Consider the following 27,108-nt stretch of genomic DNA (forward strand, 5'->3'; position numbering starts at 1 on the left):
GTGGCTTACTGCAAGGATGGGCCATTTTTCATTCCCCTGGTCGGCGGAAATCGAAGCAAATTCAGACACCTGCCCACATATACGCCTCACCGCTCAAATACTTCAGACCAATTTTAGTCAGAATTTACACTGCAGCCAGTTTGATTCTGCTTTAATTATAGTAAAAAAAAAAACGATTTCACCGTCAGAGGTGCATCATCATTACTTCAAGTTCTGACATATTTTCTGGCAGTGTTTTGATTGCAAACTGGTTGTTTTTGACCATTTTCAAAGCAGCTCCCATTGATTTTGAAAGCCTGGAGTTGTAAGCAAAAGGCCATATGAAGCTAACCAGTCTTATGGGCTTTCATACAATATAAAACATTCTAGGGGAGATTATTTTTGACTTTTCTTTTTTATTGGAGTTTTAAGTAGAAAAGTCAGCATGCCCTACCTGTTGAAGTGCATTGCAATACTGGGCCGCCTTACTATCTCAGTGGTAACCATCACATTTAGGCCGTCATCAAATCGTAGACAAGTGTGTGATGAAACCACCCAGGATGTTATAATAGGTGTCTAAAAACCTCATGGTGGGACCAAACAAGCCTGTGAAGCGTGAGTGCTCAACATAAAACATCCAGAGGTGCTCAGATAAATATATCCTGGCTTTTTAATAGCAGGACTAGCGGATCAAAGTAAAAGTATAAAAAGACATACTGTATACTATTCCATACCTAGCATGTAAACAATGTGTTAAATGTTTGATTTCTAATATTTTTCATTAAGGGCAAATACCCAATATGTGAAAATAAGTTGCAATGGCATTATAACTCAAGATTAGTATACTTTCGTACTGTGGAATACATTGCTCATTGTGCTTAAGCAATTCCAATAAGTATTGTAAAGTTGTATTAGAGTTCTGCTTTTTAAAAGGACATTCTTAATTAGTTTATTATATGTTTTTTCACAACATTATAATTGAGATGTATTTGATTATATTTAATAAGAGTTTACTGAGGAGCAGATATACAAAAATATCAAGAATGTTTTATTCAATTTGAGTATATTTACTATATATAGTGTCGTTTTGAATAGGTACAACTTAAGTGGTTTCAATGTTACATAAGTTAAGGTATGTTAATACAAAGTATTCTAAATAACAGGAAATATACTTCAATATAATTTACACTGGTTTTGTTTGAGTAATTTTGTATTTTACCAAATGTTTCAGGGATTACATATTTTACGAAACATTTTAATGTCAGCTACACCGTGTCACATTTATTAACTTGTGCATTTACAGTCTTGTGTGAAAGTTTGTGAACCCCTTGAACCTTTTGGAATTGTATTTATTTTTACCATTATTAATTCATTTTTATCAATACCAGTATTTTGTATATGAAATAACAGATGTTTGTTTATCAATTCAACATTTTTCTTTTCCAGAAATCAATTGTTAAAACACATAAAACAAATGATTTGTTGTATGTGCAAAAGTTTGTGAACCCTGAGCTGCATTACTTAAATCGAACAGGTTAACACAATCAGGTGGGCCAAATTGATTGATGAAATAGACCAATGTAATGAGAGATCTTTAGGGAAGAAATTGGGTGGAACTAGATAAAACAGAGATAAAACCAGGTCAGTTTAGGCTCACCAAAGTGAACCCATACAGGTCAGACATGCTAAAAGGGAAAACAATCTCAGAGGATCTCAGGAATAGAGTTGTGATGCTGCACATTTGTCTGGGGACAGCTATAAATTATTTAAAAAAAAGTTTGAGCTCCATCGGTCCACCGTGAAGCAAATCATCTACAAATGGAGAGCTTTATGAGTGACTTAACATCTGCCTAGAAGTGGACTTCCTTCAAAAATATCCTCAAGCGCCACAAGAAAAGTAATTTTTCAGGTAAAAGCCAACCCAAACATTACACCTGGAGATTTGCAGACAATTTGACACCACCATTCTTCACTTGGGAGAAGGTTCTCTTGGTGGTAGGCAGAGTTGCGTTTTTGCCCAAACATGGCGGTTTTGGTTATGACCAAACAGTTCAATTTTGGACTAATCTGTCCACAGAATAAGACTTCAGGTATCTCCAGGTGCTCTCTGGCAAAGTTGTGACAAGCAGTTTTGTTCTTTTTTGAGAGCAGAGGCTTCTTCAGCAACCTTCCCATGAAAGACATTTTGACTGAGTTTTCTTCTTATTGTGGAACCATGCACATCTGTCCCAGATGCTACAAGAGAGGTCTGCAAATCACTAGATGTAATGTTTGGGTTGGCTTTCAACTGAAAAATCACTTTTCTTGTGGTGCTTATGGATATTTTTGAAGGAAGTCTACTTCTAGGCAGATGTTCAGTCACTCTTAAAGCTCTCCATTTATAGATGATTTGCCTCATGGTGGACCGATGGAGCTCAAACTTTTTTTAAATTAATTTATAGCTGTCCCCAGACAAATGTGCAGCATCACAACTCTATTCCTGAGATCCTCTGAGATTGTTTTCCCTTTTAGCATGTCTGACCTGTATGGGTTCACTTTGGTGAGCCTAAACTGACCTGGTTTGATCTCTGTTTTATCTAGTGCCGCCCAATTTCTTTCCTAAACATCTCTCACTACATTGGTCCATTTCATGACGCAATTTGGCCCATCTGATTGTGTTTACTTGCTCGATTTAATCAATGCAGCTCAGGGTTCACAAACTTTTGAACATACAACAGTTGTCAAATAATTTGTTTTATGTCTTTTAACGATTGATTTCTGGAAAAGAAAAATGTTGAATTGATAAACAAACATCTGTTATTTCATATAAAAAATACTGGTATTGATAAAAATGAATTAATAATGGTAAAAATAAATAAAATTCCAAAAGGTTCAAGGGGTTCACAAACTTTCACACGAGACTGTATGTATTACGTTTATAAATTAGCTTTACTCTGTTGATTTGCTAAATTGTCAGCATACAACCAAACAACCAAAAAATATACTTTCCCCACATCATCAAATCCATTACCTTTGATCATTTGGGTGCCCAGGTTCCATCGTGGGTGTTCAGATGCTTTATGGGAGGAGTGAACACAAAGCTCCTGTCAAGTGAAATCTAAAGCAAATCGGTAGGAGACAGACAGAAGATTAAACTGGGGGTTGGAATGTCCGCAGGAGAAGATGGAAAGTGTTTAGATGGATAAAAGTAAAAAAAAAAAAAAACTATTGTCCTATTCCTATGTCCATTACACAGCTCTTTTTAATGTTCCAGTTTCACATTAGCAGCTTTTCTTGAGTACATATTTGTTTTGCCTTTAGCACTTACAACGTTGAAAAAAAAACATTTTAGTGGTCCCTGATGATCAAAACACACTCTGTTCTATAGAATGCAACATCCTTCTCTCTAGGGTTGAAAGCCTTTTTTGTTTTCTGCTGGTTGATCTAGCCTCCCTTTGCTTCGTCCTCTGCTTCTGTCTCTCTAATTGCTGTGGAAGAGCACATGATAGAAGCATGTCATTTGGCAGGATTCAACAGATGGATAATGGTTTGTAATTACTTCCTGGAAATGGAATGTCAACATTATAAACAATTTCATGTAAAGCAGCAGTTGTCTGAAGAGGAACATTTGTTTTCTGAGGTTTTTCCAAAATCTGCCTGAAACTCTTGCCTTCTCAAATTGCGAACCTCTAATCATGCCTGAAATGTCTGTCAAAATGTCGCTGCGTGGATGCCACATGCAGGGAGCTCCTGATTATCTGACTACTGTCTTTGCAGCCCACACACCAGCTGTGCAATCAGTCAGTCCAATCTGTCAGAAAACAGCCTTGTCATTGGTCAGTTAGGCAGTCGGCCACAAACTCCATCACTCCTTCTGCAAATGTTTCAGAGACACCACTGACTCTGAGGACTGTCTCCCAGTAATTGACCTCAGAGGAATGGTTGTCATCCAACATTGAAAAATCAATTGACGATGGGATAACATATTAAAGAGACATTCACATGTGATACCAGCAGACTACAGTAGGAGATACAAGTGAAGGAAAAAGCATGGATAATGAGTCACAGGATGGTAAATGAGCAAGTTTCTTTTTCTTATACAATTCTTAGTCAAACAGGAGGTGTGCATTGGGTCTGGTCGGCCTCCTGAACTATACAGCACTACGGAAAATGAATCTGTTAATACATTTTTCTTCAGTCATTCATTCAAACTGAGGAATTCTACCCACTGTATAGAAAACACAGACGTCAGATGCACGTCCATCAACAATCTGTTGCAGAGCTTCAGGTGTGAAAACACCCTTAGTGTGAAAGTAAGTGTCTATTTATAGTCTAAGGGGATCGAAGTACATCCCTTATCTCCTGCAGTCTCATTGGGGTTGATAGGTGTTTTGAGAGATTGCCCCTTCAGGAGGTTGCAACTGAACCCCGACATCAATCTTCCCAAAGATTGACTGTGTGTCTGTGGGATTGGGTTATCTGTTCAGTTTCACCTATTAAACTGGTATGCCTTTGTGTTATGCCTATAGCGGTAGCAGACGTAAATGACTTAATATAATTGATGTGCCTTCCTGTGACTCTTGTTTGCGTCCTCCTCACCCATCTCTAGAAAAACAGCATTCTGTCATGTCAACCCACGTACGCCTTGCACCTCGCAGCCTCAGATTTATTCATTTATTCTGACTGTCTCTCTTGGGGTCTAATGATTTGTCTTATTTGTTCTCTCTTTTAATTTAAATATTGAAAAGCATTTGTTCATAGATGTTTGTCATGTTTATCCTAGTAATATACCTTTCACATTGTTTGACTTGTTACACGTGTGTAATTAATACGAATTACTTAATTGGTTACATATGTGCTTCTGTTGCTATGAACAGTCAAAGTGCCCACCATGAGCAGTCTAGGTCTAAAACATACGGAAATCCTGTTTTTGTTTTTTCGTTTTTATCTTTGATATTCAACTAAATATGACATAATTGCGGTTTACCAATAGGGTGGTCACCTGACAAGCTTTTCACAGTACTGTATGTGATATGGCATCACTCAATTAAAACTACGAATTAAGTTGTTTGTAGTAGCAAATAGTAGCAAATCATTACGACTCAAAAGCTCTGAGCGAAAAACCAATAGCAATTCAATTATTTTGGATAGCGCATTAAAGCTCACAGACTATGCACTTTGCTGTCAATTTTATATGGTCTAAGTAGTCCCTAATACTTATTTTTTTAGATGTTTGCTGAAAAACCTGTTCAGATCATTTATTGTAGCAAGCCTCTATACCCTGATTGTCCTCTGGTCTCAGGATGACCTATATTTGTGCGATCTGGCTGGCCCCTTCCACCTCTCTGCCAGGCTTTCTTTATATGTGTGAGGACTGGGGGGAGGGTTTGGGGCACAGGTGCGGACCAAAGGGTGTCTTAAAGTTATCCCCGGAGGGATAACCACTAAATCGCTAACGCGAAGAAGGGGAGGGGGAGAAAACAAAAAGCACAAGGCTAGAAAGGGCCAAACAGGCTACCTTTTAATATAGAAAAACTAAAGCACAAACTAAACCACCGCTGCCAAGCAGCTGAACGGAAACACACAAGTAAAGCAGAAGACTAGAAAAACTTAACACAGAGAGCACTTTGAAACAACCTCTCACTACCTCTTAAGGTGAGATAATGAGCAGCACAGAGCACTGGGATCTCAGGGCATATATCATCTCCTCACACCTGGGTCCAATCAGCCAATCAGTGCCACACACCAGATTGCAGTGAGGGAATCAGTCACCATTCTCACGGAGAACCTTCCGTTTCCTCACAGGACCACCCCTCTAAGGAACGGCACCTGACGTTCCAACAGGACCCCCCACCCACCCCGGGTGGAGGCCTCCCTGGAGGGGCTAGTGGATCGGAACAGACTGGCTGGAGGCGGGAAACATGAAACACGGGGTGAATCCTCATGGACCGAGGAAGCAAGAGGCGAACATTGACGGGGTTTATCCTTCGAATGATCCTGAAGGGACCAACGAAACGTGGCGGCAATTGGCGAGACTCTACCCGCAGTGGGAGATCCCTTGTGGAGAGCCACACCCTCTGACCCACCCGATAGTTTGGGGCTGGGCGGCAATGTTGTTGTGACGTCTTGTTTCGGGCGCAAATTTTGCAATCTGCCACAAACTCGCTCACATCTCTACCCATCCGGGGCCACCAGAATCTCCGTTTGAGAAAACCAATAGTGCGACGAACACCAGGGTGATTTGTGAGGTGTGTGGAGTGGCCCCACTCAAGCACTTGTGATCGCACTCGTGCCGGAACATACCGACAGCCTTGGGGCCCCCCTCCTGGGTCCGGCTCCTGCTGTTGAGCCCCCTGAACCACTGTGTCAATCTCCCCAGTCAGTGGGGCACAGATGTGGGTAAGGGGCACAATGGGCTCTGGAGAACTGTCACTATCTGAACACTGGAATCGTAGAGATAAGGCATTTAGCCTCTGATTTTTTGAACGTGGACGGCCCTTATGTTTACTAATGACTTCACTAAGTTCAGCGCACTCTGCAGGAACCCCATTTGCAAGAAGAGACACAGAGGGCGAAGAATCAGAGGGAGTCAAGGTCTCAATAACCCCGAGAGTCAGGTGGTCACTGGGGGTAGCACAGGGAAGGCCTACTGAACTGTGAGATTTTGAGACAGAGGCACTTGTGGCAGGAGGGGGCTCACATCCAACAGGTTGGCGTTGAACAGAGTCTGATTCCATCATGTGAGATGCACAGTTTGGACCCCAGCTCATCACCCTCCCAGTCCTCCAATTGATGTGAGGGTTGTGTTCCTTGAGCCATGGGTGTCCCAGAATGAGGGGTAACTGAGGTGTATCAATAAGAAAAAACTTAATCTCTTCCGTGTGATTGCCGATGCGAATGAAAATCGGGCAGGTGACCCTCTCAACCCTACCCCTACCCAATGGTTGCCCATCCACTGCATTAATTGCGAGTGGACAAGGAAGATCATAAATGGGTAAATTGAGCTTTCGGGCCAGGGTTGAGTCCATAAAACTACCTGCTGCTCCTGAATCAACAAATGCAGAGAAGGCGCGCCAGTGTCCATCCCATAATAACTCAAAGGGCAAAGGGGTGCAACTACTGACCACGGGAGGGGAATTATTACGACTCTGCAAGACCTCCCCAAGGTCTGACACGCCTACCCTGATTCCCTGCTTATTGTGTTTCTGCGTTGAGGGGCACTGGCGAATGAAGTGACCCACACTCCCACAGTATAGACACACGCCACTGCTCATACGCCTCCGTCTTTCCACGGGAGTAAGCCGTGCGTGTCCTATTTGCATGGGTTCCTGATCATCATTGTTAAGGGACCCTTCAGGCAGGGTAGGTCTTTCACAAGGGATGCTAAACTCCTCAGACATCTGGTGGGTGTACGCTTGTTTTCTCTCTCTATTGCGCTCACGAATTCTGTTGTCAATTCTAATAGCCAATGAGATTAAATCCTCAAGTGAATCTGGAACCTCACGGGAAGCGAGCTCATCCTGAACTCTCTCAGACAAGGCATGACTAAAAGTGGTCACTAGAGCCTCCCTGTTCCAACCTGACTGCGTAGCTAAAGTCCGGAATTTAATTGAAAATTCTGCAACGCTTGCAGAGCCCTGACGTAACCTAAGGAGGCGTTTGGCTGCTTCGTGGCCACTAACATCGTGGTCGAACACGCGCCTCATCTCCGCCATGAAGAGGGGCGCGTCAGCGCAGACTGGAGTCTGCCTATCCCACAAGGCTGTAGCCCATGAAAGGGCCTTTTCCGAAAGAAGGGATATTATATATGCGACCCGGGCTCGGTCGGTGCTAAACATAGAGGGTCGTAACTCAAAAACTAAACAGCATTGGGTTATAAATCCCTTACACCTCCCTGGATGCCCGTCATAGCGGGCTGGGGTTGCCAGCTTGGTCTCCTGGCCTACAAAAGGGTCATGGGGTGGAACTGGAGGTGCTTGTGCTTGGGTAGGGGTTGGCCCAGGTGGCTGTAAACGGGCCAGTATCTCCCGAAGCATGCAGTCCTGCGAGGCCTGTTGCTCTACAATGGCACGTAGGGTTTGGTCGTGTGAGCCCAACATGGCTCCTTGAGCAGAAATTGCCTGCCTATGGACCTCTAAACTGTCAGCACTAGTGGGGTCCGCTGTGCCCTGCATTGGGCTGCTCATTCTGTGAGGACTGGGGGGAGGGTTTGGGGCACAGGTGCGGACCAAAGGGTGTCTTAAAGTTATCCCCGGAGGGATAACCACTAAATCGCTAACGCGAAGAAGGGGAGGGGGAGAAAACAAAAAGCACAAGGCTAGAAAGGGCCAAACAGGCTACCTTTTAATATAGAAAAACTAAAGCACAAACTAAACCACCGCTGCCAAGCAGCTGAACGGAAACACACAAGTAAAGCAGAAGACTAGAAAAACTTAACACAGAGAGCACTTTGAAACAACCTCTCACTACCTCTTAAGGTGAGATAATGAGCAGCACAGAGCACTGGGATCTCAGGGCATATATCATCTCCTCACACCTGGGTCCAATCAGCCAATCAGTGCCACACACCAGATTGCAGTGAGGGAATCAGTCACCATTCTCACGGAGAACCTTCCGTTTCCTCACAATATGTCCATGGGGCTCTCCCACCGTCTCTGCCGTGCTCTCGCGATACTAGAGAGATACTGCGTGACTGCGAACACAGTGTTTACCCGGAGCTAAGCCATAGCTGGTTGCTTGTCCCAAAGCTAATAGCTATACACCAGTCAGGCAAAACTACCAATAAAAACTGTTATTTTAGTTTCACCGTTTAAAAAAAAGCACAGGTAGCTTCCTATCCGTTGTGTTATTAAAAACGAGGCATTATTAGACTGCAAGGGGAAAGCTATGTTAGTGTATTAGGAGCAAAACTTGGTGCTACAACCGAAGCTACATGGGCGCTAACGCTAAAAATAAGACTCAGACGATTTAAACCAGTGAAAACAGTAGCTTCAAAGTGTGATTTCTACAGGAATATCTTCCCATCCTTTGTCATGTTAAAAACGAGTCATGTTCAGACTGCTGTGGGGAATATAAACAGCGTGTTATGAGCAAAAGCTGGTTGCTTGTCCCAAAGCTAATAGCTATACACCAGTCAGGCAAAACTACCAATAAAAACTATTATTTTAGTTTCACCGTTTAAAAAAAAGCACAGGTAGCTTCCTATCCATTGTGTTATTAAAAACGAGGCATTAATAGACTGCTGTGGTTAAGATAAATTAGTGGAGTATGAGCAAAAGCATTCTGTCTTGGTGTATGTAACATTCAGGCTGTACTAAGGGCATCTTGTCGCTTAGCGGGGAAAACAACATGGCTGTCGCTCGGAAAATTTTCCATCAGATCTCGGGGCGGGGCCGTGGACCAATAAGAAATGGGGGGGGGGGGGGGGGTTATCATAGACTAGTGCACGGTGGACATTTCTGGGGGGGAAGCATGGACATATAAAGAAAATATGGGGATGTGGCTGTGCCGACTATTACGTAATAGTCAGCGAGAATTCTGACCGGAGTATATTTGGGGGGAGGGGTGGGGGTTTCAGAAAGGGGGAGAGTGAGAAAAGGAGAGATTGTTATTTTTTTAAATATTTTGGCAGTCTCTAGGCACACCGTGGACCCATGGCTACGTTAGAACACATTTAAAAAGTGCATTTAGCATACTATGTGACCTTTAAAGCTTGTTTATATTCCCTATAAAGTAAATATATTTTCTTTTCTCCAGGGTGTGTCAGTAATGGCTGAAGTCGAGGGCAATGAAACAAAATTGGATGGTGTCACAGCATTGTGTGTTATTGATTGAGTCGGGAGGAAACACATAAGTTATGGCCACAGACTTTTTGTATTGGATTGGATTATAGTGGACCATAAATTGTTTACTTTTTATGGAATTGTAATGTTATAGTTTGATCTCATTGTTTTATAATTTAAACATGTTACTCTTCTAATGATTGATTTTGGAGTGTTTCTATTCAATTATGTCAAATGTTTGGGATTTATTTGCCCTATTGAGAAATTGTTATCATGACATACTTTGTGGATAATAGTGGTATATCATAGTATAGATAGGGCCCAGTCCTATCACCACTTCTACACTGTTTTTCGAAAATTTTAAGAAAGAGGGACACACTCACAGAGAATAAACAATGTAAATTGTCATACATTTTGGCTCATTTTATCTCACAATGTTGCTGACCTTACGCCAGCACAGCAGTAAAAGTTGATTTGGCTCTCCCCTCTTCCTCATTCCTGCCTCCCTTCTCTATCTCTTATATATGTCTTCCCCCCATCTCTCTTTACATCTTTCTTTGACTTAACTTCTTCTAATTTCCTCACTCTACCATCTTTCTTGTCTTTGACAGTTTACGTGTTGTGGAGGGAAAGAGTATTCAGACTGGGCAGTCAACATGTACCACAACTGTTCTGCACCTGGTCCATTGGCATGCGGTGTCCCTTATACCTGCTGCATTACTACTAAGGTAGGTACCAGTACTACCATTACAATTGGTGTTATCACTCTAAACTGCTACCTTACCTGCTGTTACTGTTATATGTGCTGGCTGTCTGTGATGGGTTTGTTGTTGTATCATGTAATATCACCCCTATTTCTACTTTTCATGTCACTTTGTCAATTCAAGCATGTGTAATATACCTAAAGGGCTTGAATATTTAATAATTCCTGGCTCCATATACTATTTATAATGGCTCTAAAAAGACCTGGAAACTTTGTTCCGTTTCTATGTCATTATAGTAATAGCTGTAATTGTGTGGAGTTGCAATCAAAATGCATGTCATCATCCTCATAATGATGATTAAGCCTTTGCCATGCCAGACACAGGTACAGGCATTTATACACCTTCATACCCCAGAGTTTACGGGGAAAGGGTCAAACTAAAACTTTTTATTCAGACAGACAACCGTTGGATGTGGCATAGGTTGACTCATGAAACAGATATAAGAAAACAAATTCTTCTTTTACAATATTAAATTACATTTTCACAGTCATACTACCAGCAATTCTTTAATGTTTTCTTATTCTACTGTTTTGCATTATTGTGAGTCACATGCCATACAACTGTTTTCAGTTCTTGGACTATTTGTTATCAGCTATCAGATAAATAGATGAGTATAAATGGTCTAGTGTAATTGGAGCCGCAGTCTCTAAAGTTTATCATCTCTCCATAATTATATTAAGAACATAATTCTGACAATGGAGATATCTTGGGTCCCAGATAATTTTTCATGAATGAATAAATTACATGTATCATGCGTTAAAGCGGCTACGAGTAACATTTAAATATCTTTTAAACAGCCTCATGTTTCCTCTGATAATCATACATTACCTTTAACAGCAAACGAGACCATCAGTGCAAAAAAAGACGTTTTTATATAGTTTTTATTACTGCTTTTGGTCTGGTCGCACACCCAGTCCGATTTTAGGTTCGCTCGTGCAGGCTTAACATTTTTAGTAATTATATATATATTTTTTTAATTACATGCCTGAATGTTCATATCAACATCAAGCAGCAACAAATACCTTCAGTTGATGGGCCAATGCCATTCTTGCACATGTTCCATCATTGTTTTGTCATTTTGGAGGTGTATTTCATTCTTCAGTCACAAACAAGAATTCACTGCAAACAATCACTATGCAGGATGATGGGCAAAATATGTATCCTTACTACAAATCATAATTCTAAAGATAGACAAAGATAAGAAAAAATCCAATAATACCTATTGTCTTACAAAGGTTGATCCCTTTTCCCTTCCTCTTGAGGCCAGATGGCCACAAGAGATCAGCGGTTTATCGTATCTTATTTGAATGTATGAATAGATTTACATTTTGAATATGGAAATCCACAAGCTCAAAGTCATAAGGTACACGCTCGCATGCACACAATCATTTCTCCAAACACACACTCATAATCTCACAGTTTTCATGCAAAGGCGACAGGACATTTGTGTGTTCATGAGAGAGGACATTATGTTTCATTGTTTCCTTGGCTATTTCTGGTTATGAACAGTTTCCTTCTCTAAAGATTTTTACATTTCGGCAAAAACTTCTGTTGACTCTTCTTCATGCTGAAAGTTGTTAAGGTATTCAGTCTGTTCTGTTATTCTACCTCTCAGCTCAAACTCTTTCTCTTTGCTTCTCTCCCCTGCAGCCCTATGAAGTGGCCAACACTCTGTGTGGGTACAAGGCGTTGGAAAAAGAGGTAGGACTTCAAAGACTGACTTACTGTATACTGTATGACTGAAATAAGGAAAGACAGATTTATTTTTTACCATATTAAAGTGCAGCACCTCTCCTTTAATGCCAGGTTAAAACAATATAGAAGAGTTTTGCTGTGACAGCCAGAGCATCTCACCAGCATGTTGGTGAGAGGTACCCACCATTATTTCCCCAGCCCATATGAGCAAAGTACAACTCACAAGTAAAGATGTTTTTGGCACACATGAAGGAAAATGAAATCTACAGATGAAATAAAGATGTTATAATCCTGGAAGTATTTTTTTTTTGCTGGACCTAAAATGTCCCCTCCTGTTTGACTGCTTAAAAGAGATAAGGCTTCACAGATCCATGATGTTGCTGGGACTTGCTGGGGGCATTTTCTGTTAATTTATTCATATTTACTCATATTTAAATGTAGAACTATTTAGATAAAATAAAATGTTAAAACAAAACATGTCAAATAACTTGACACCAATGAATGTATCCTCCATTACTTATTTATCCTTTATTTAACCAGGTTAGTCTCATTGAGATTAAAATCTCTTTTTCAAGAGAGACCTGGCCAAGATAGACAGCAGAACACAGTTACACATAAAACACAATACAATACAAAATACAAGTTCGATATTAAGTGCAGTTGTAAAACATACAAATACGATTATTAACTAAAAACATTCACTATTTCCGATGGAGTCCAACTTCAAACTCTTAACAACAGCCTTAAATTAAAACAACAGCCTTAAATTACTGATGTGTTTCTGTTGTTAGATTATTCGTCGAAACTACTAAACCTACTACCATCTTAAGAACATAATCAAGAACTAAATGACTTATGTCTCGGAAGGATCTGCAAAAACTTGTCCATGCATTAATCTTCAGTAGACTTGACTACTGTAACAGTGTCCTTGCAGGTCTTCCCACCAAATCAATCAGAAAGCTTCAGCTAATACAGAACGCTGCTGCTTGAGTCCTCACCAGGACCAAAAAAAATGGATCACATAACCCCAGCCAGTTCTGAGGTCTTTACACTGGCTTCCTGTTCATCAAATTATTTGTTTAAGACTGATGTTGGTTTAAAAAGCACTGAATGGTTTAGGGCCCAAATATATTTCTGATATGCTGATACGTAATGAACTATCCGGAGCTCTCAGGTCGTCTGGGACAGGTTTACTTACAGTCCCCAGAGTTAGGACTAAACATGGAGAAGCAGCTTTCAGTTTTTATGCTCCACATATCTGGAACAAACTCCAAGAGAGCATGAGGTCTGCTGCAACTCTCAGCTCTTTTTAATTAAATCTGAAGACTTTGTATTCACTTGTTTTTATTGTCTTCTGAATTTTATTTTTTTTTAATTTGATTTAGTGCTCTTTGTTTTATTGTGTCTTAAATGCAGATTCTAATGTCTAATCTCGATGTTTGTCTATGTCTATGCCCCTGTGAAGCACTCGGAATTGCCCAGTAGTGTATGAATTGTGCTATATAAACAAAACTACGTTGCCTTGCCTTGTAAAACCATAACAGCGAAAAATAAAACTAATAAGTGTTTTTTTTTCTCATAGCGTTTGTCCTTGACTGACATGATCCATATCAGAGGCTGCACTGATGCTTTCTTTATCTGGCTGATGGACAACTATAAGATTATGGCTGGACTGCTATTGGGGATCCTACTGCCTCAGGTACACAAACACACACACACACACACACACACACACACACACACACACACACACACACACACACACACACACAGTGGCCCTCATTTATCATCCGTGCGTAGACCAGAAAAGTGGGTGTACGCACATTTCCACGCAAATCTCTGCATTTATCAATATGGACGTTAGCGTAGGATACGCTCAAATCCCACGCCAGCTCTCAGCTCATGTACGCAAGTTTGTAAACAGCATGGACTCGCAGTGCAGGCTGTGCCAGGTAGCCGATGACTTTGTTGGACAATTATTAGAAGATAATACAAATGCAGTGTTTGCTCAGACCAAAATAAAGATATTATTCACTTTAAAATGTGCAGCTTATGGTGTGCAACTGAGTAGGAGAGCTGATTCAATAGTGCGCACACCGGCCACTTAGGAGCGCTGCATGGGACTCCGTCTTGGATCAGCTGGGGGGACACTGAGGCACGGGGGCTGCATTCATTCAAAATGTTAGCCTAAGTATTAAATATGTAGTAGGCCTACACTGCTCTTTATGATAAAAAATACACGGCACAACATTCAGCTTAACATTTTATTTATTTGACACACTTTTTAGATGTTAGTTCCTCTTTTAATGTGTCATTGATCGCTTAAGCGAGCGATTTATTTCCACCTTTAACCGGCACGTTTTTCTGATCTGCTGGTGGAGCAGGACAGTGGGTGCTCTCACAGCTGATCGTTGGCGGGTCGGCTTGTGCAGCTGACGGCCGGGCTGACCACTCGTGCCAAGCGCATGCTGTCATACAGTAAAACGCTAAGGGCCGGTTTCGCAGACATGGATTAAGCCTAGTTCTGGACTAAATTGTACTTTCAATGGACAATCTCCATTCAAAATTCTTTTTTGTCCAGGACTAGGCTTAATCCATGTCTGTGAAACTGGCCCTAAATGTGTTATTTTTAGTTTTTAAAACCCTTTTGAGTAGTGCTATCTAAAAGGGCCAATACATTCTAATCATTAAAATCTCTGCAGACGTGTATTTCTTTTATGGGGACCATTATCGGACAGTTGGTGCATCTTTTTCTCCTCTACCACTTATATTATGCCCGCACGTTGGTTGCATTTCAGAACAGCAACACGCTTTTTTTAGTGGCGATTTTTGAGTCAGACCACTTTTTCTTCTATGTAAAGAAATGGCGACATATAATTGTATATGCTGTTTTATAGCATTTGAGCGATAGCCTACTGATGTAAACCTGAAATGCAAAATCCTCAGCCAGCTGGAGATAGTTTGTTGTCAACACCAATGCTGTTGACCGCAGCAGTTATTTCCTTCCTAACTGCTGCCTTCTGTCATTCTTTGATGCCGCTTGTAATGCTCCGAAATGAAACAATTTTTTTTTCTATTTTCGCTGTTATTCTGTCAATTTCTACTTCAGAGAAGTTCCTCTTCTGTGCCGTAATGCGCATATCCATATCGTAAAACCTCTGGACGAGGCTTCTAAACTGAGAAAATATAGGGGCGTGATACGATTGTTTTCAGCCGCCACATTTATCAATAATGGCCTAGCGTACGCTGAGATTGGCGAGATACGACTGTTTGATAAATCCCACGCGATACCTGGCGTAGGGAGGTATTTGCGCCAGAATCTGCACCAGTTTCCACGCAAGTTTGATAAATGAGGGCCAGTGTGTGTATATTAGTGGCGGGCCGTGTCTTTTACACCTAGGCCTTCAGTGCAATCGTCCTGCACTTTAACCGCTTTCAAATAACTTTATGATGATGTAATTGTCATTATTAGTAAGTAACTACCCTATACAAGTAGTAACAGTAAAATGTTCTGTTACTACTTGTTGTGGAATAAAACGATAAGCCCAATATTACAAGTAGTGATTTGCTTCATTGCGATTTACAATGCGTACATAAATATGACACCCTCTGGTCCTTTGAACTCAACTGGGGAACAACTGCCCCTCAAAAAAATACTTTAACAGGGAAGAAACCTCAAGGAGAGCGACAGAGGATATCTTCCAGGACAGACATACTTGCAATAGAGGACATATGTACAGACTGACAGAAAAATCCCAAATAAATTACTAAATTAGTACATGCAGATAATAAATAAGACACCAGTGAGGATAAAAAAGCACACATTTAGGACATCCATGGTCACCCCCCTCACCTTGCTTTGCATAATTAGCCTTCCTCTCTTTTCCTCCCTCTCTCTCCAGTTCTTTGGCGTGTTAGTCAGCTGGCTGTACATCACTCGTGTTGAAGACGCCATCAGTGAGTATGGTCACTACATGGACGGACTACTTGACTCCAGCCCACAAACACACCAAGCCAAGAAACAGGGCCGCATGGCCAAATGGTTTGGGTGTATGCCAGAGGTCGACTAATGGAGACCAAATTTATTTTATTTTTTTAAAGATTCCAGATACTGTTGGAGGCTTTCAAATGTTGGTTTACTATTGCTCACTCCACTATGGACAATACATTTTTGATTACTGTGTTAATATAATAAGGTGTAGTAATGACTGAGCAGGAAATAGGAGCTCAGTAAGATGTATGCTTTTAGCTGCCATGTGCCTCAGACAGTCTCAGGGAAAAGCAGAATCTGATACAACCAATTTTGCTTATGCTGTCTATTACACAAAATTAGTCTGTCGAGTCAGGTTACTCAACCACGATCTACAACACTGAAATTTGTGTGGCTTTTATATGTGTTAATTTCTTTTTTTCTGCTACCCATTAAAACATTACTCGACTCATCTATACAATGAAACAAATCCTGTCATTTGGTCTCAACCGCGGTTTAAGATAGTAGGCTAAGACACTATTTGTATCGCCTGAAAGCAGATGTCTGCCTTATTCGTATCTAGAACTAGAAATGCAAGATTTATGAGACCAAAAATGAATTGCTTTGAAAGTTAAGCCTGTATAATTAATATTTATACAGTACTAGTGATATCACATTCTGATCACAAATACACACTGAACCTACATGATATGCCCATGATATGTTGGGTGTCATGCTCAGATTTATTACTGACATTTTCCTCAACAAAGCCTTAATTTTTCTGTTTTCATTAGAGAAAATTCAAACTTGCTAGTCAATTTGTATACTGGTATAATGAAAAAAAGCAAAGTAGGCTCTGCCAGTGTCTGGCCAGTACGGAAGAAGATTAGGGCGACACAGAAGAAAAAAAAATGTAATTCTGACTTCAAACTCAGAATTCTGACAATTCTGAGAATAAAGTCAGAATAACATTTAATTTTGAGATTAAAGTCATAGAATCCTGAGAAAAAAATCAGAATTCTGAGATTATAGTCAGATTTCTGACTATACTCAGAATTCTGAGAATAAATTCAGAACTTAATTGTTCTTCTTCTGTGTGGCCCTTATGGTCTTCCGCAGGTCAGAGTCTGTTTCAAGAGGATCAGATTTACATTGACTTTAAACATGAATACTAATGCAGCGGCACTGCCATAACAAGAGTATCTCTCAGGGTTATTCATAAATAATGCCGCTCCTCCTGCGTCGTGCTTGGTGCATGCGAGAGTGTGACAGTGTTTACGTCATTTCACTTGAGCCAAACCCTCAAGACTAACGATAATATCAAACATGTTTGATAATGTCGGAACGTCAAGACGGGACGAAGAGTGGCTGAAATCGGGTCGGGTGACCACTTTACACCAAACAACTGAGATTACGGGCACGCGCCACAACTCCAGCACGACTCCTGTGATTTCAGTCCGACATTGGAAGATTGTCTGCGACTTTCAAATCGCGTGAAAAGTCGTGTAGTGTAAGCCCAGCATTAGTGTGTTTGCCCCTGAACACAATCCAAGTAGCAGTTAGATTTGCCTCAAAATAGAATTGGGTAAATGTATTAGGAGTGTAATATCTGGGGGACAGAGTTTGCATATTGACGTATTATAATAGGCAGGCCAAGATGTACTGTATACATTGCCTCAGAACATCCTAAACACATATAATCCAGTGTGGTAAAATATGCACTTGTCATGCCAGAAGTGATTAATGTGAATTGAATTTACTAAATGTTGTTTGAGTTGATATGATGTTAGAAACTGAAACAAAATCCCTGCCTCTCCCTGCCTGTGTCATTATGTGTGTCTTCACACTACATTCTCAAACATATGTATACAATACAATACAATACATACAATTCAAGGTTGGTTCTTTTTGAAACATGTGTATCTGTTTCAACAGTAAAAATTTAGGATTTAGCAAACAATGACATCAGACAGCCTCCAGCTGAGGCCTTTGTTTATTACTTTTTGTGAGTTTCTAGGACTATAGTTTTTAGTTTTACCTCGGGTAACTTCATTATTCTGCCTCATTAAATCAGACATATCTAATGCTGGTGGATTTAAATGACCTTCTTGGCCAGAACTCATTTAGCAGCCTCAGTTCCGCCCATCAGGGGAACTTGCAGGAAAAAAATAATTAAGAAATGATTAGTTTCATTATGTATTTGTATTTGTTTCCTAAAGGCTCTGACAGAAAACTGATCTTTACATTTCACTACCTGTTCTGTCAGTAGTTACAAGTGAAGTTTAACCATGCTGTATAATTCTACCAAAGAGTCCTTAATGTTTATGAGATACATTTTCTAAATACGATATATGACATAAGGGCAACTAGGAAGCCCATCAACTGTTTTTAAAAGCTGGTAACAGCCACAGTGTAATAAATTGCACAAAACCACACTTATTGAAATACTGTAAGTATGTTGTGAAATTGTTTTGCCTGGTTTGAGGGTGGACAATAAAATAATTTTCTGCAGTTTGAAGAGTTCTGTTGTTTGTCTTTGAGTTGAGTGTAGCACTGTTTGGGGGTCGGGGGCTGTTGAATAAATGATGGACCATACAACAGCACACTGTTTGTTTTCTAGGGCAGGCTTCATCCTGAGTCAGTAGCTAGTATGTCTAAATGTTTTATGTATATGCATATTTGTATGTTAAAGGTCTAAGTATTAAAACAATAGATAAACGATTTGCATTAGTTTACCTCTATACTTTTGAATACTTCTATTAAATGTGTTCCTGTTTGTAACAAAATAAAACAGATCTATGTATATACTTATGTCCATGTAAAAAATATATAAAATACTGGAGGTTGAAGTGTTGCTTAAGATGTTATTGGAAAAAATATATACTGTATATACTTCTTACTTCCCATTGAAAACATAATTGCACAGATGTTTATTAATCCTTTAGGTAAGTGAGGGTATACCACCATCCAGTTTATAAAAAAAAATGTAATGTGAGAATAATTGAGTTTACTGATTTAAAGGCAGACCTTTCCTTCAATATGGCACATCACCATGAAAAACGTATGATACACAGGCCTAACTTCTGCATCATGACACGTTGCTTGGTTGAACCAACATCTTTGACTTCTGTACACATTAAAAAGAGCTCGCATGGAAGAGCGTCTCAAAGAAGACTGGACCCTAGTGATGAGTGTTTTGGGTTTATCTGTTGAATTCTCTTTCTTCCTGATTCTCCTGCTGCTTTGAGGACTTTCTTCTGCATAGGACCTATTTCAAATTGTACTCCCTGAGCGACCAAGGACGAGAACATTGTTTTTCTACATAACCAACAAGGAAGAGCAAAGCTGTTGTGAGTATTCTGGAAGGAGTGTTCATGTTGCTGTCTTCCACTAACACACAGCTTAGAATAACTTGTTTGCTCTGCGGTCGGTCTTCCCGGCCGCTCATTTAAATTTATACCAAGAATTATCTGCTTTCATTAGTGTTGAAAGAAATATGGTACATTTTGTTATTGTATGTCTTGCGCTATCTCACTTGCATAAACTGCCACCTCTATCACTTGAGAGTTTTATTGAATTGCATTATCATGAATACACATTTGAGATCAGATTGCCTCTGCATACCACAGTATGGACTTTCACTAACCTTTTCCCCTTCACAGGGAGAAACTTTGAGTTGATCCGAGTGGCATTCGGTCATCTACAGTATATGCTCCTCTCATGCTTAGTCTCTCTTTCCCTTGACTTTCACCTGGGCCTTCGGAGGGCATAGGCGGTGGTCCTCGTGTTCTCGGGGAGAAGCAGGAACGGACCGAGCCAAAACTTAAATATTTAGCTGTCCATTCCTGGTTAGAATTGCCACATTAGAGTCGACTTTTCCCTTTTTCGTCAGTCAATTTAAGGCCTATTGTCTAATTGAAATGTAGACACTGCCTTCTTTTGGAATTGGAAACTAAATAGCAATGCACACTCACAGCAGCCATGCGTTTCAAGATTCAATTATGTGTCAACATTTATTTTCTTTTTAGATTGTTTTATCTGTTGATTTAGTTATGGGCGGCTGTGGCATCGACCTATTATAAGAAGGACGGTGGATTAAAACATGGCGTTCATTCATTTCTATGAAAGCTTCTCATTGGCGCAGGGCAACATCATGGATATAATTCTGAATGTTTTCTTCCTCGTCAAGGGGCCATACCGGACATGCGCAATGGCAGCGAGCGCACGTGATTCTCTTTATGTGATCTTTAAAATACAATCTTCTGTTGTAAAGTAATAGTGGTTAACACGTTCAAAACGATGATTCCTCCTGCCATCTGTTTCACTGCATTTCTTTTCAGCTGCCCCCCTCCGTTTCCTGCTCATGAAACGCTTTAGCTGGCGTTTGAAGAAGATATAATTTAAAAATGTTAGAAGGTACATGGTCTTAAAGATAATTATGAGCCTTTGATTGATATCGAGAATAATTTTACGGAGACATGGCCCAGGATCTTCCAAAGCTACAATACCAGGCTTGGCTACTGCACTGCTGGATTGAGGAAGAAGGCACTGCTCCTGGGGGCCTGGTATCTCCCTCCCCCGACGTCATATCAATGCCTTTTTTCGGTAAGAGGGAGGAAATGAGGCGGAGTAAAAATCTGACAAGATGGCGACGCGCATAGGCCAGGACTATTGGATGCAGTCGAAATAACTGAGGTCAGCCCGGATGCTACATCCATTTTATATACTGGAACCGGCCATTTCTGCCCATGTGTGACACACACACACACACACACACACACACACACACACACACACACACACACACACACACACACACACACACACACACACACACACACACACACCATATACACAGGCTTGTTTATGTTTGCATTGCTTGTGGGCGTGGCCTAACTTACATCAAAGACAGAGAGTGGAATGTTCACGCCACACATGTAGAACTGACTGAGACTGGAACACTGTCTTTCTTTATAGGTCCATGTGTTTCACAGGCTGAAATTAATTCAAAATGCTGTTTTAATTTGACTGATTTCCAGATTTAAGATTAATTTAAATCAGTTTGAGTAATGGAGAGAAATTCAAAAGAACACCTTAAGTGGAAGATAGCCAAACTTGGTGAGAAATATAAGAAGCAACGGCAGTTCTGGTCACAGGACTGTGAACAAAAAACTAATATACTAAAGAATCTAGAAAATAATAACCTTGTTCTTGAAGCAGAGTTGAAAACTGCCAAAGAGCGGGAATGTGAACTACTGGGAAAATTAAAGATTTTCAAGAGTAAAGTTAAGGATCATGCACATGGGAGGCGTGTCTTAGAGAACACCTTGAAAAGAAAGACTAAACGGCATGAACATACACTGGCTAGCCTCAAACAGGAATTAATTCATACTCGGGAAGACAAAGAGAACATGCTCAATGAACAGAAAAAGAAGTATGACGAAATTATATTAAACATACAAGCAGACTTTCAGAATAGGCTTGCGCACAATTGCGAAAATGCAGACAGTCAATTGATAGAGCTGAGACAAAAACAACATTGCGAGGTAGAAAAACTGAACATTGACTTCTGTGCGATGGAGGAAGAGCGCAAAGGGGAAGTGAAGAACCTACAAAAAGAGCTTGGACAAGAAAAAGTAGCAAGAAGAGCCCATGAAGAAGCAGCAATAAAAACAAAGGAGGAAGCTAGAATACGAATTGTCTACTTACGACAAGAGTTTGAAATTAGGATAGATGAGTTAAATAGAACGATTACAGAGCTGAAGAATAGGGAGGACCTAAGTGATAAGGTAGCTGCATTACAAAGAAAAATCGCAGAAAAAGATATAAGGATTCAAAACGAAAAAGCGGAAAAAAATAAAGTAATTGAGGGCAAGGCAGAAATGCAAAATAACTGGGAAATAGAAAAAGATTCCAACGCTTTGTTAGTAGCTAAACTGAATTTAAAGAATGAAGAACTTCATGGTGTTGAGGACACATTAGGTGAGGCCATATCCGATGTAAAAGTAAAAACAAAAGAGCTAAATAAAAACATAAGATTAAATAAGGACCTCACCGATAACATTACCTCGCTCAGGTACAAAGTCAAGGGCACTGCACCTACCTTAAATCGTGTGAAAGACAGGAACTTTCACCTTGAAATCACTTTGCGAAGATTTAAGGAGGACCTACTGGCATGTTTGACTTTTATTGATGATCACAAAAATCTCAAAAGAAGAATCATCAAACTCAAAAGACGCTATATAGATGGTGATGAGAGCGTGCAAATGGATGAAAACACAAGGGCAGGATATCAACATCAGGCTAACTGTTTACGTAAAAAGGTTGCTTGTCTTGAAAGGACCCAGCATGCTCACTTAAGGATAATTGAACATTTGCGGAGGCAGATTGAGAACAACTTTAAGACCCTGGACGAGACTAGAAATTTCTATATCAAGTTACACAACGACAAGGTTAGGGAGGAGCACAAGATGAAAAACGACTCCAAAGAAATGACTGTGCCGTTATTAGGGAATAGGATCAAAGCAATGTTCAATAGAAGGGTGACCAAAGCTTCCACAGAGAAAACACCCGTAATCAAAGATGACTGGCTGCAACTAGGCTGCACAGGTGAAAAAATTTCATCCACGGATGAAATGATACCATCATCATTATCAGCACCTTTTGTGGATAACAGAATCATACATGTGAAGCCAGTTGTGGATGATGGTCTCCCGCCTGTTGACATTTAAACTTTCCATGCCATGTTCAAGACATTAAATGTTGACTATGCATTTGCATTAAAAATGAAATTATAGTCACACAAAAGTAATCCGATTCTATTAACACTTCTGCCTCACTAGAATGTGTGGTGGTGTCTTTACCTGCAGAGTCCCTCCTCCATACACACACTGGCTGTATTTGCTTTGTTTTGGTTTCTTTTCTTATGTCGGGACTTTTAGGCGTCAATCAATTGAGCAGTGCATGTGGAGAGTGTTGAGCGAGCCGCGCCAATAAGGGGGCAGGCACCACTTTCCAGTTAGGGAAGAGAGGACACCACTTTCCAGTTAGACATACAGTACATATCAGTGTGTTAGTCACTGAGCTTACCAAAGCTAACCCCAGTCAAGGAAGTGGAGAGGCTTCTGCTCTGTGCTCTAGGCCCTGCGAAGGAGCAGGGGGGAGCTTGGGTGGAGCTTAGACCTGAGTCTTCTGTTTACAAAACAATACCAACAAATGTTACTAAGTAAAATACAGTCAGAGAGAGGAGGATTGTGCAGATAAACACACCACCACATATTATAGTGGGGCAGAAGAGATAATTGAGAGGGATTATTTTTGTGTGATATATCATTTATATTTTCATTAAGATGTTGCATAGTCCGCCTTTAATATCACCATTTGAGCTATTAAAACTGCAATAAAACATAAGCAAACATTTCTCTTTTAGTTTATTATGTAGACATAATGGTTTTGAAAACAATGTCAACAAAACATATGCACTGGTGACAGGCATAATCAGATGTGACAGGTGTCGATGGATATTCCATCAAATTATATACTGTATGTATCCGTCTATCCATCTTTCCATCTTTCTTTCTATATTTTAAAGATTATTTTAGTTTTTTTCACTTTATTTGACAGATTTGGAGAGACATAGTTGAAATGGGGCAAAGAGGGTAGGACATGCAGAGAACTGACCACGGGTCGGATTCAAACCGGGTCTGTTGCGACGAGGACTGCCTCTAGGTGGATACTCTAACACACGTGTGTCAAACTCAAGGCCCGCGACACGTTTTGATCTGGCCCGCGAATAGATTCGGCCGATTTGAATCAATTCTGAAAAAAATAAAATCTTATATATATTTTTTTTCATTCTTCATGGAGCCTGTGCCATATCCGCACGTTGCGTACGCTCCCAACTGTTAGGAAACTTATGTGGCTTACAGCTAGGAATGTCTGCTGAAAGTTCCACAGCTCAGGATTTTAAGCCATGAATTGATGAACTTGCATCTAAGAAGAGCTGTCAGTTTTCTGAGGGCTGTAAATAGGCCAATATATGTGGCTAAATAGCATGCTAATATTGATGATTGATTGTGAAGTGTATAAGGATTAATGCCAAAATTATCTGGTTTCTAACTTTTGCTTTAAGTTACAATATAGCCAACTAGCTAACGTTAGCTAGCTGCTGATAGCCCACCCCTTTCGTTTCCAATGGCTTGGCATTTCATTACCAATGTAAAGTGTCATAAATAGCTAACACTGGTGCTGCGTCATGATTCCTAAAAAAACAAAACATTTGATATGTTTTGAATGTGCAGAAAGTTTTGAAAAATCCAGGAGAATAAATATTGTGGTTCAATCCATGAACAATTACAAAAGCAGGATTAAGGACTATTTAACCGCAAACTGTACATGCCCGGTTACTGAACACTGACTTACTGCCAATGAGATTGATGCTTTGTGACTTTTTATTTTATTTTTATTTACTTTTTATTGTGTTTTGTGTCTTGTTTTAAGTGTGAAATTTTGTTTTTTAATGTGAAACTTTTATGTTTTTATGCTGCCTTCTTGGCCAGGACTCTCTTGAAAAAGAGATTTTGAATCTCAATGAGTATATTCCTGGAAAAATAAAGGTTAATAAAAAAATCCAGAATGCCTGAGAGCCTTACTTCATTATAGTCCTTTATAATTGTTTCACCAGGAACCTGAATGTTGTCTTTTCCTTTACAAAAATTAAGACATTTCCACCATAAATTGATGCCGAAAAGGCACAGATTGGTGGATAAAAATCCACCAGAATGCAGGAAATTAAGTGTTTGACATTCAACAATTTCGGGGGGAGCACCCCCATATCCCCCACCTATAATTTGTCCCCCGAAAATGTTGAAGCGAAAACTAGCAATTGTACGCAGTTTATATACTTACTTAGATATGTTCATTTTATTTTTCGATTAAAAAGAAGGTATGTCAGTCTGGCCCTTAGTGTGATTATCATATCGTAGAGTGGCCCTTTGTGAAAATGAGTTTGACACCCCTGCTCTAACCACTCACCATGAGCGCACCCTCTATTTATCTATCTAAAATTAGATTTTTATATAGGAATAGAACCAGCTTCCCAATGGTATGTAGAAAAAGGGTTATTGAAGCTGTGTTTCTATCAGTGCTGGACTATGGGGATGTAGTGTATAAGCATGCATCTGCTCATACCCTAAAACCTTTGTATTCAGTTTATCATTCAGCTCTTAGATTCAGTACAGGTGACTGCTTTAAAACTCATCACTGCACCCTGTATGAAAAAGTTGGTTGGCCTTCTCTCCTAATGAGACGTGAGAAACACTGTTTTTTATTTATATTTAAAGCTTTCTTTGGGAAACAGCCACCCTACCATGCTCGACTGGAACACAGATACTATTGTACCCGGTCCAGTGAGCTACTCCTCCTAAAGGTTGCCTAGGAATGACTGCCTTTTCATGTAGTGCCCCTAATTCATGGAATACTCTGCTGAACTTAAAAATTACTGCTCTTCCTACTTTTGGTTTATTTAAATCTATGATTTCTGAATTTTACACATCTGACTGTAACTGGTTTAGCTGAATTCATTGTTAATTTATTTTATTCTTGCTTTTTTTGTATGTTATATACTTTATTTAAATTAATATATATCAATTTTGATCCTGTTTTATTTCTGTTTTCTCTGTTCGTCATATGTTATCCTTGTGATTGTCTTTATTGTGTATGCTCGTCGTCACTGTAAATGAGGGAAAACCTCAATGTCTTTCGAGTGAAAATAAAAGTTATTTATTGATTGATTGATCTATCTATATTTTCTGCTCTTCGGGGGACATTTGGACCACCCAAGTAGGCCGCCAGGCACACACACACACACACACACACACACACACACACACACACACACAGTCTGTCATCTTCGCTCACCAATTCAGCCTCTATGCACTGTTGGTATGAAGCTGATTGTCCTATAGCACAACAATTAAATTACCAAATTAAAAAACCTTTGCTTGTTGACAATGCAAGTAAACTCAATTAAAATCAGAACCAGTGAAGTGGGAGTGACACACTGCATTATATTGGACACATAATTATAATATACCGTAATTAGTTACTACCCCACAAAATCAATATCTCTGTAGTTATCAATGCACACGTGTTATGGGCAGAAAACACATGGCTCAGTAATATAACATTACAGCAACAGAAGGTAGACGGTCGGCCATCAAATCGTTCGACCTCTCCCAGTACAGATTGCCCTGCAGCTCCACTAATGTCCAGCAGTTAAGGTGCTGAAGTTTTTAATTCAGAATTATGTAGCAGCAAATTAAATATTTATTCCTCAGAGCAGAACAAGCTTTGAACACATTAGAACACATTATTTTAAATGTATCAACCAAATTACCACACAATGACAACCAATATTATGTGAGACTCATTTATTAGTCTAGTAGTCAGTCTGATCTGATGCCGGCATTTAACACTGTTGACAACCCTCAATGAAGTGAAAACACTCAATGAACAAACAGCAGGAAAGAATGAGTCTGAAAGGATGCATTAAGCCTAACAGAGATGAAATCAAATATATAATCATTTAAATAACATCAGTTATTTCGGGTTGTTTGACCTTCTGTCCATGGGTAAAAATTGAGTTACGTCTACTTGTCAGTCTGTCTGTCAGTCAGGGTCATTCTTGTGAGCGCAATTTGAGGGATTTGCTCCAAACTTTCCACAAATATCCACTCTAATTCAAGGATGAACTGATTAGATTTTGACATCATGCCTCATGGATGCACCTCAGAAAGGTTTTGAGGGATTTTCTTTAAATTAGGTACAAACGCACACTTTGATTAGAGGATAAATTGATTACATTATGGAGGTCAAACGTCAAGGTCACTGTGACCTTGTGTTATGAATGAATGCAATATCTCAAGAACACTTAGAGGGA

The 27,108-nt window shown here is 40.0% G+C and overlaps 1 protein-coding gene across 1 annotated transcript in view; it reads left to right on the plus strand.

Moving 5' to 3' along the window:
* Positions 1–18,683, plus strand: part of tspan15 (tetraspanin 15) — a 36,139-nt gene extending 17,456 nt beyond the window's left edge. Inside the window, exons 5-8 of the mRNA XM_080039487.1 lie at positions 10,352–10,468; positions 12,155–12,205; positions 13,782–13,898; positions 16,102–18,683. Coding sequence (XP_079895613.1) covers positions 10,352–10,468; positions 12,155–12,205; positions 13,782–13,898; positions 16,102–16,269 — 453 coding nt within the window. The 3' untranslated portion in view covers positions 16,270–18,683. The remainder of the gene's footprint in view (positions 1–10,351; positions 10,469–12,154; positions 12,206–13,781; positions 13,899–16,101) is intronic.
* Positions 18,684–27,108: the final 8,425 nt, after the last annotated feature.

This window comes from Ammodytes marinus, assembly GCF_949987685.1.
Source record: "Ammodytes marinus genome assembly, chromosome: 1".
Lineage (NCBI taxonomy): Eukaryota > Metazoa > Chordata > Actinopteri > Uranoscopiformes > Ammodytidae > Ammodytes > Ammodytes marinus.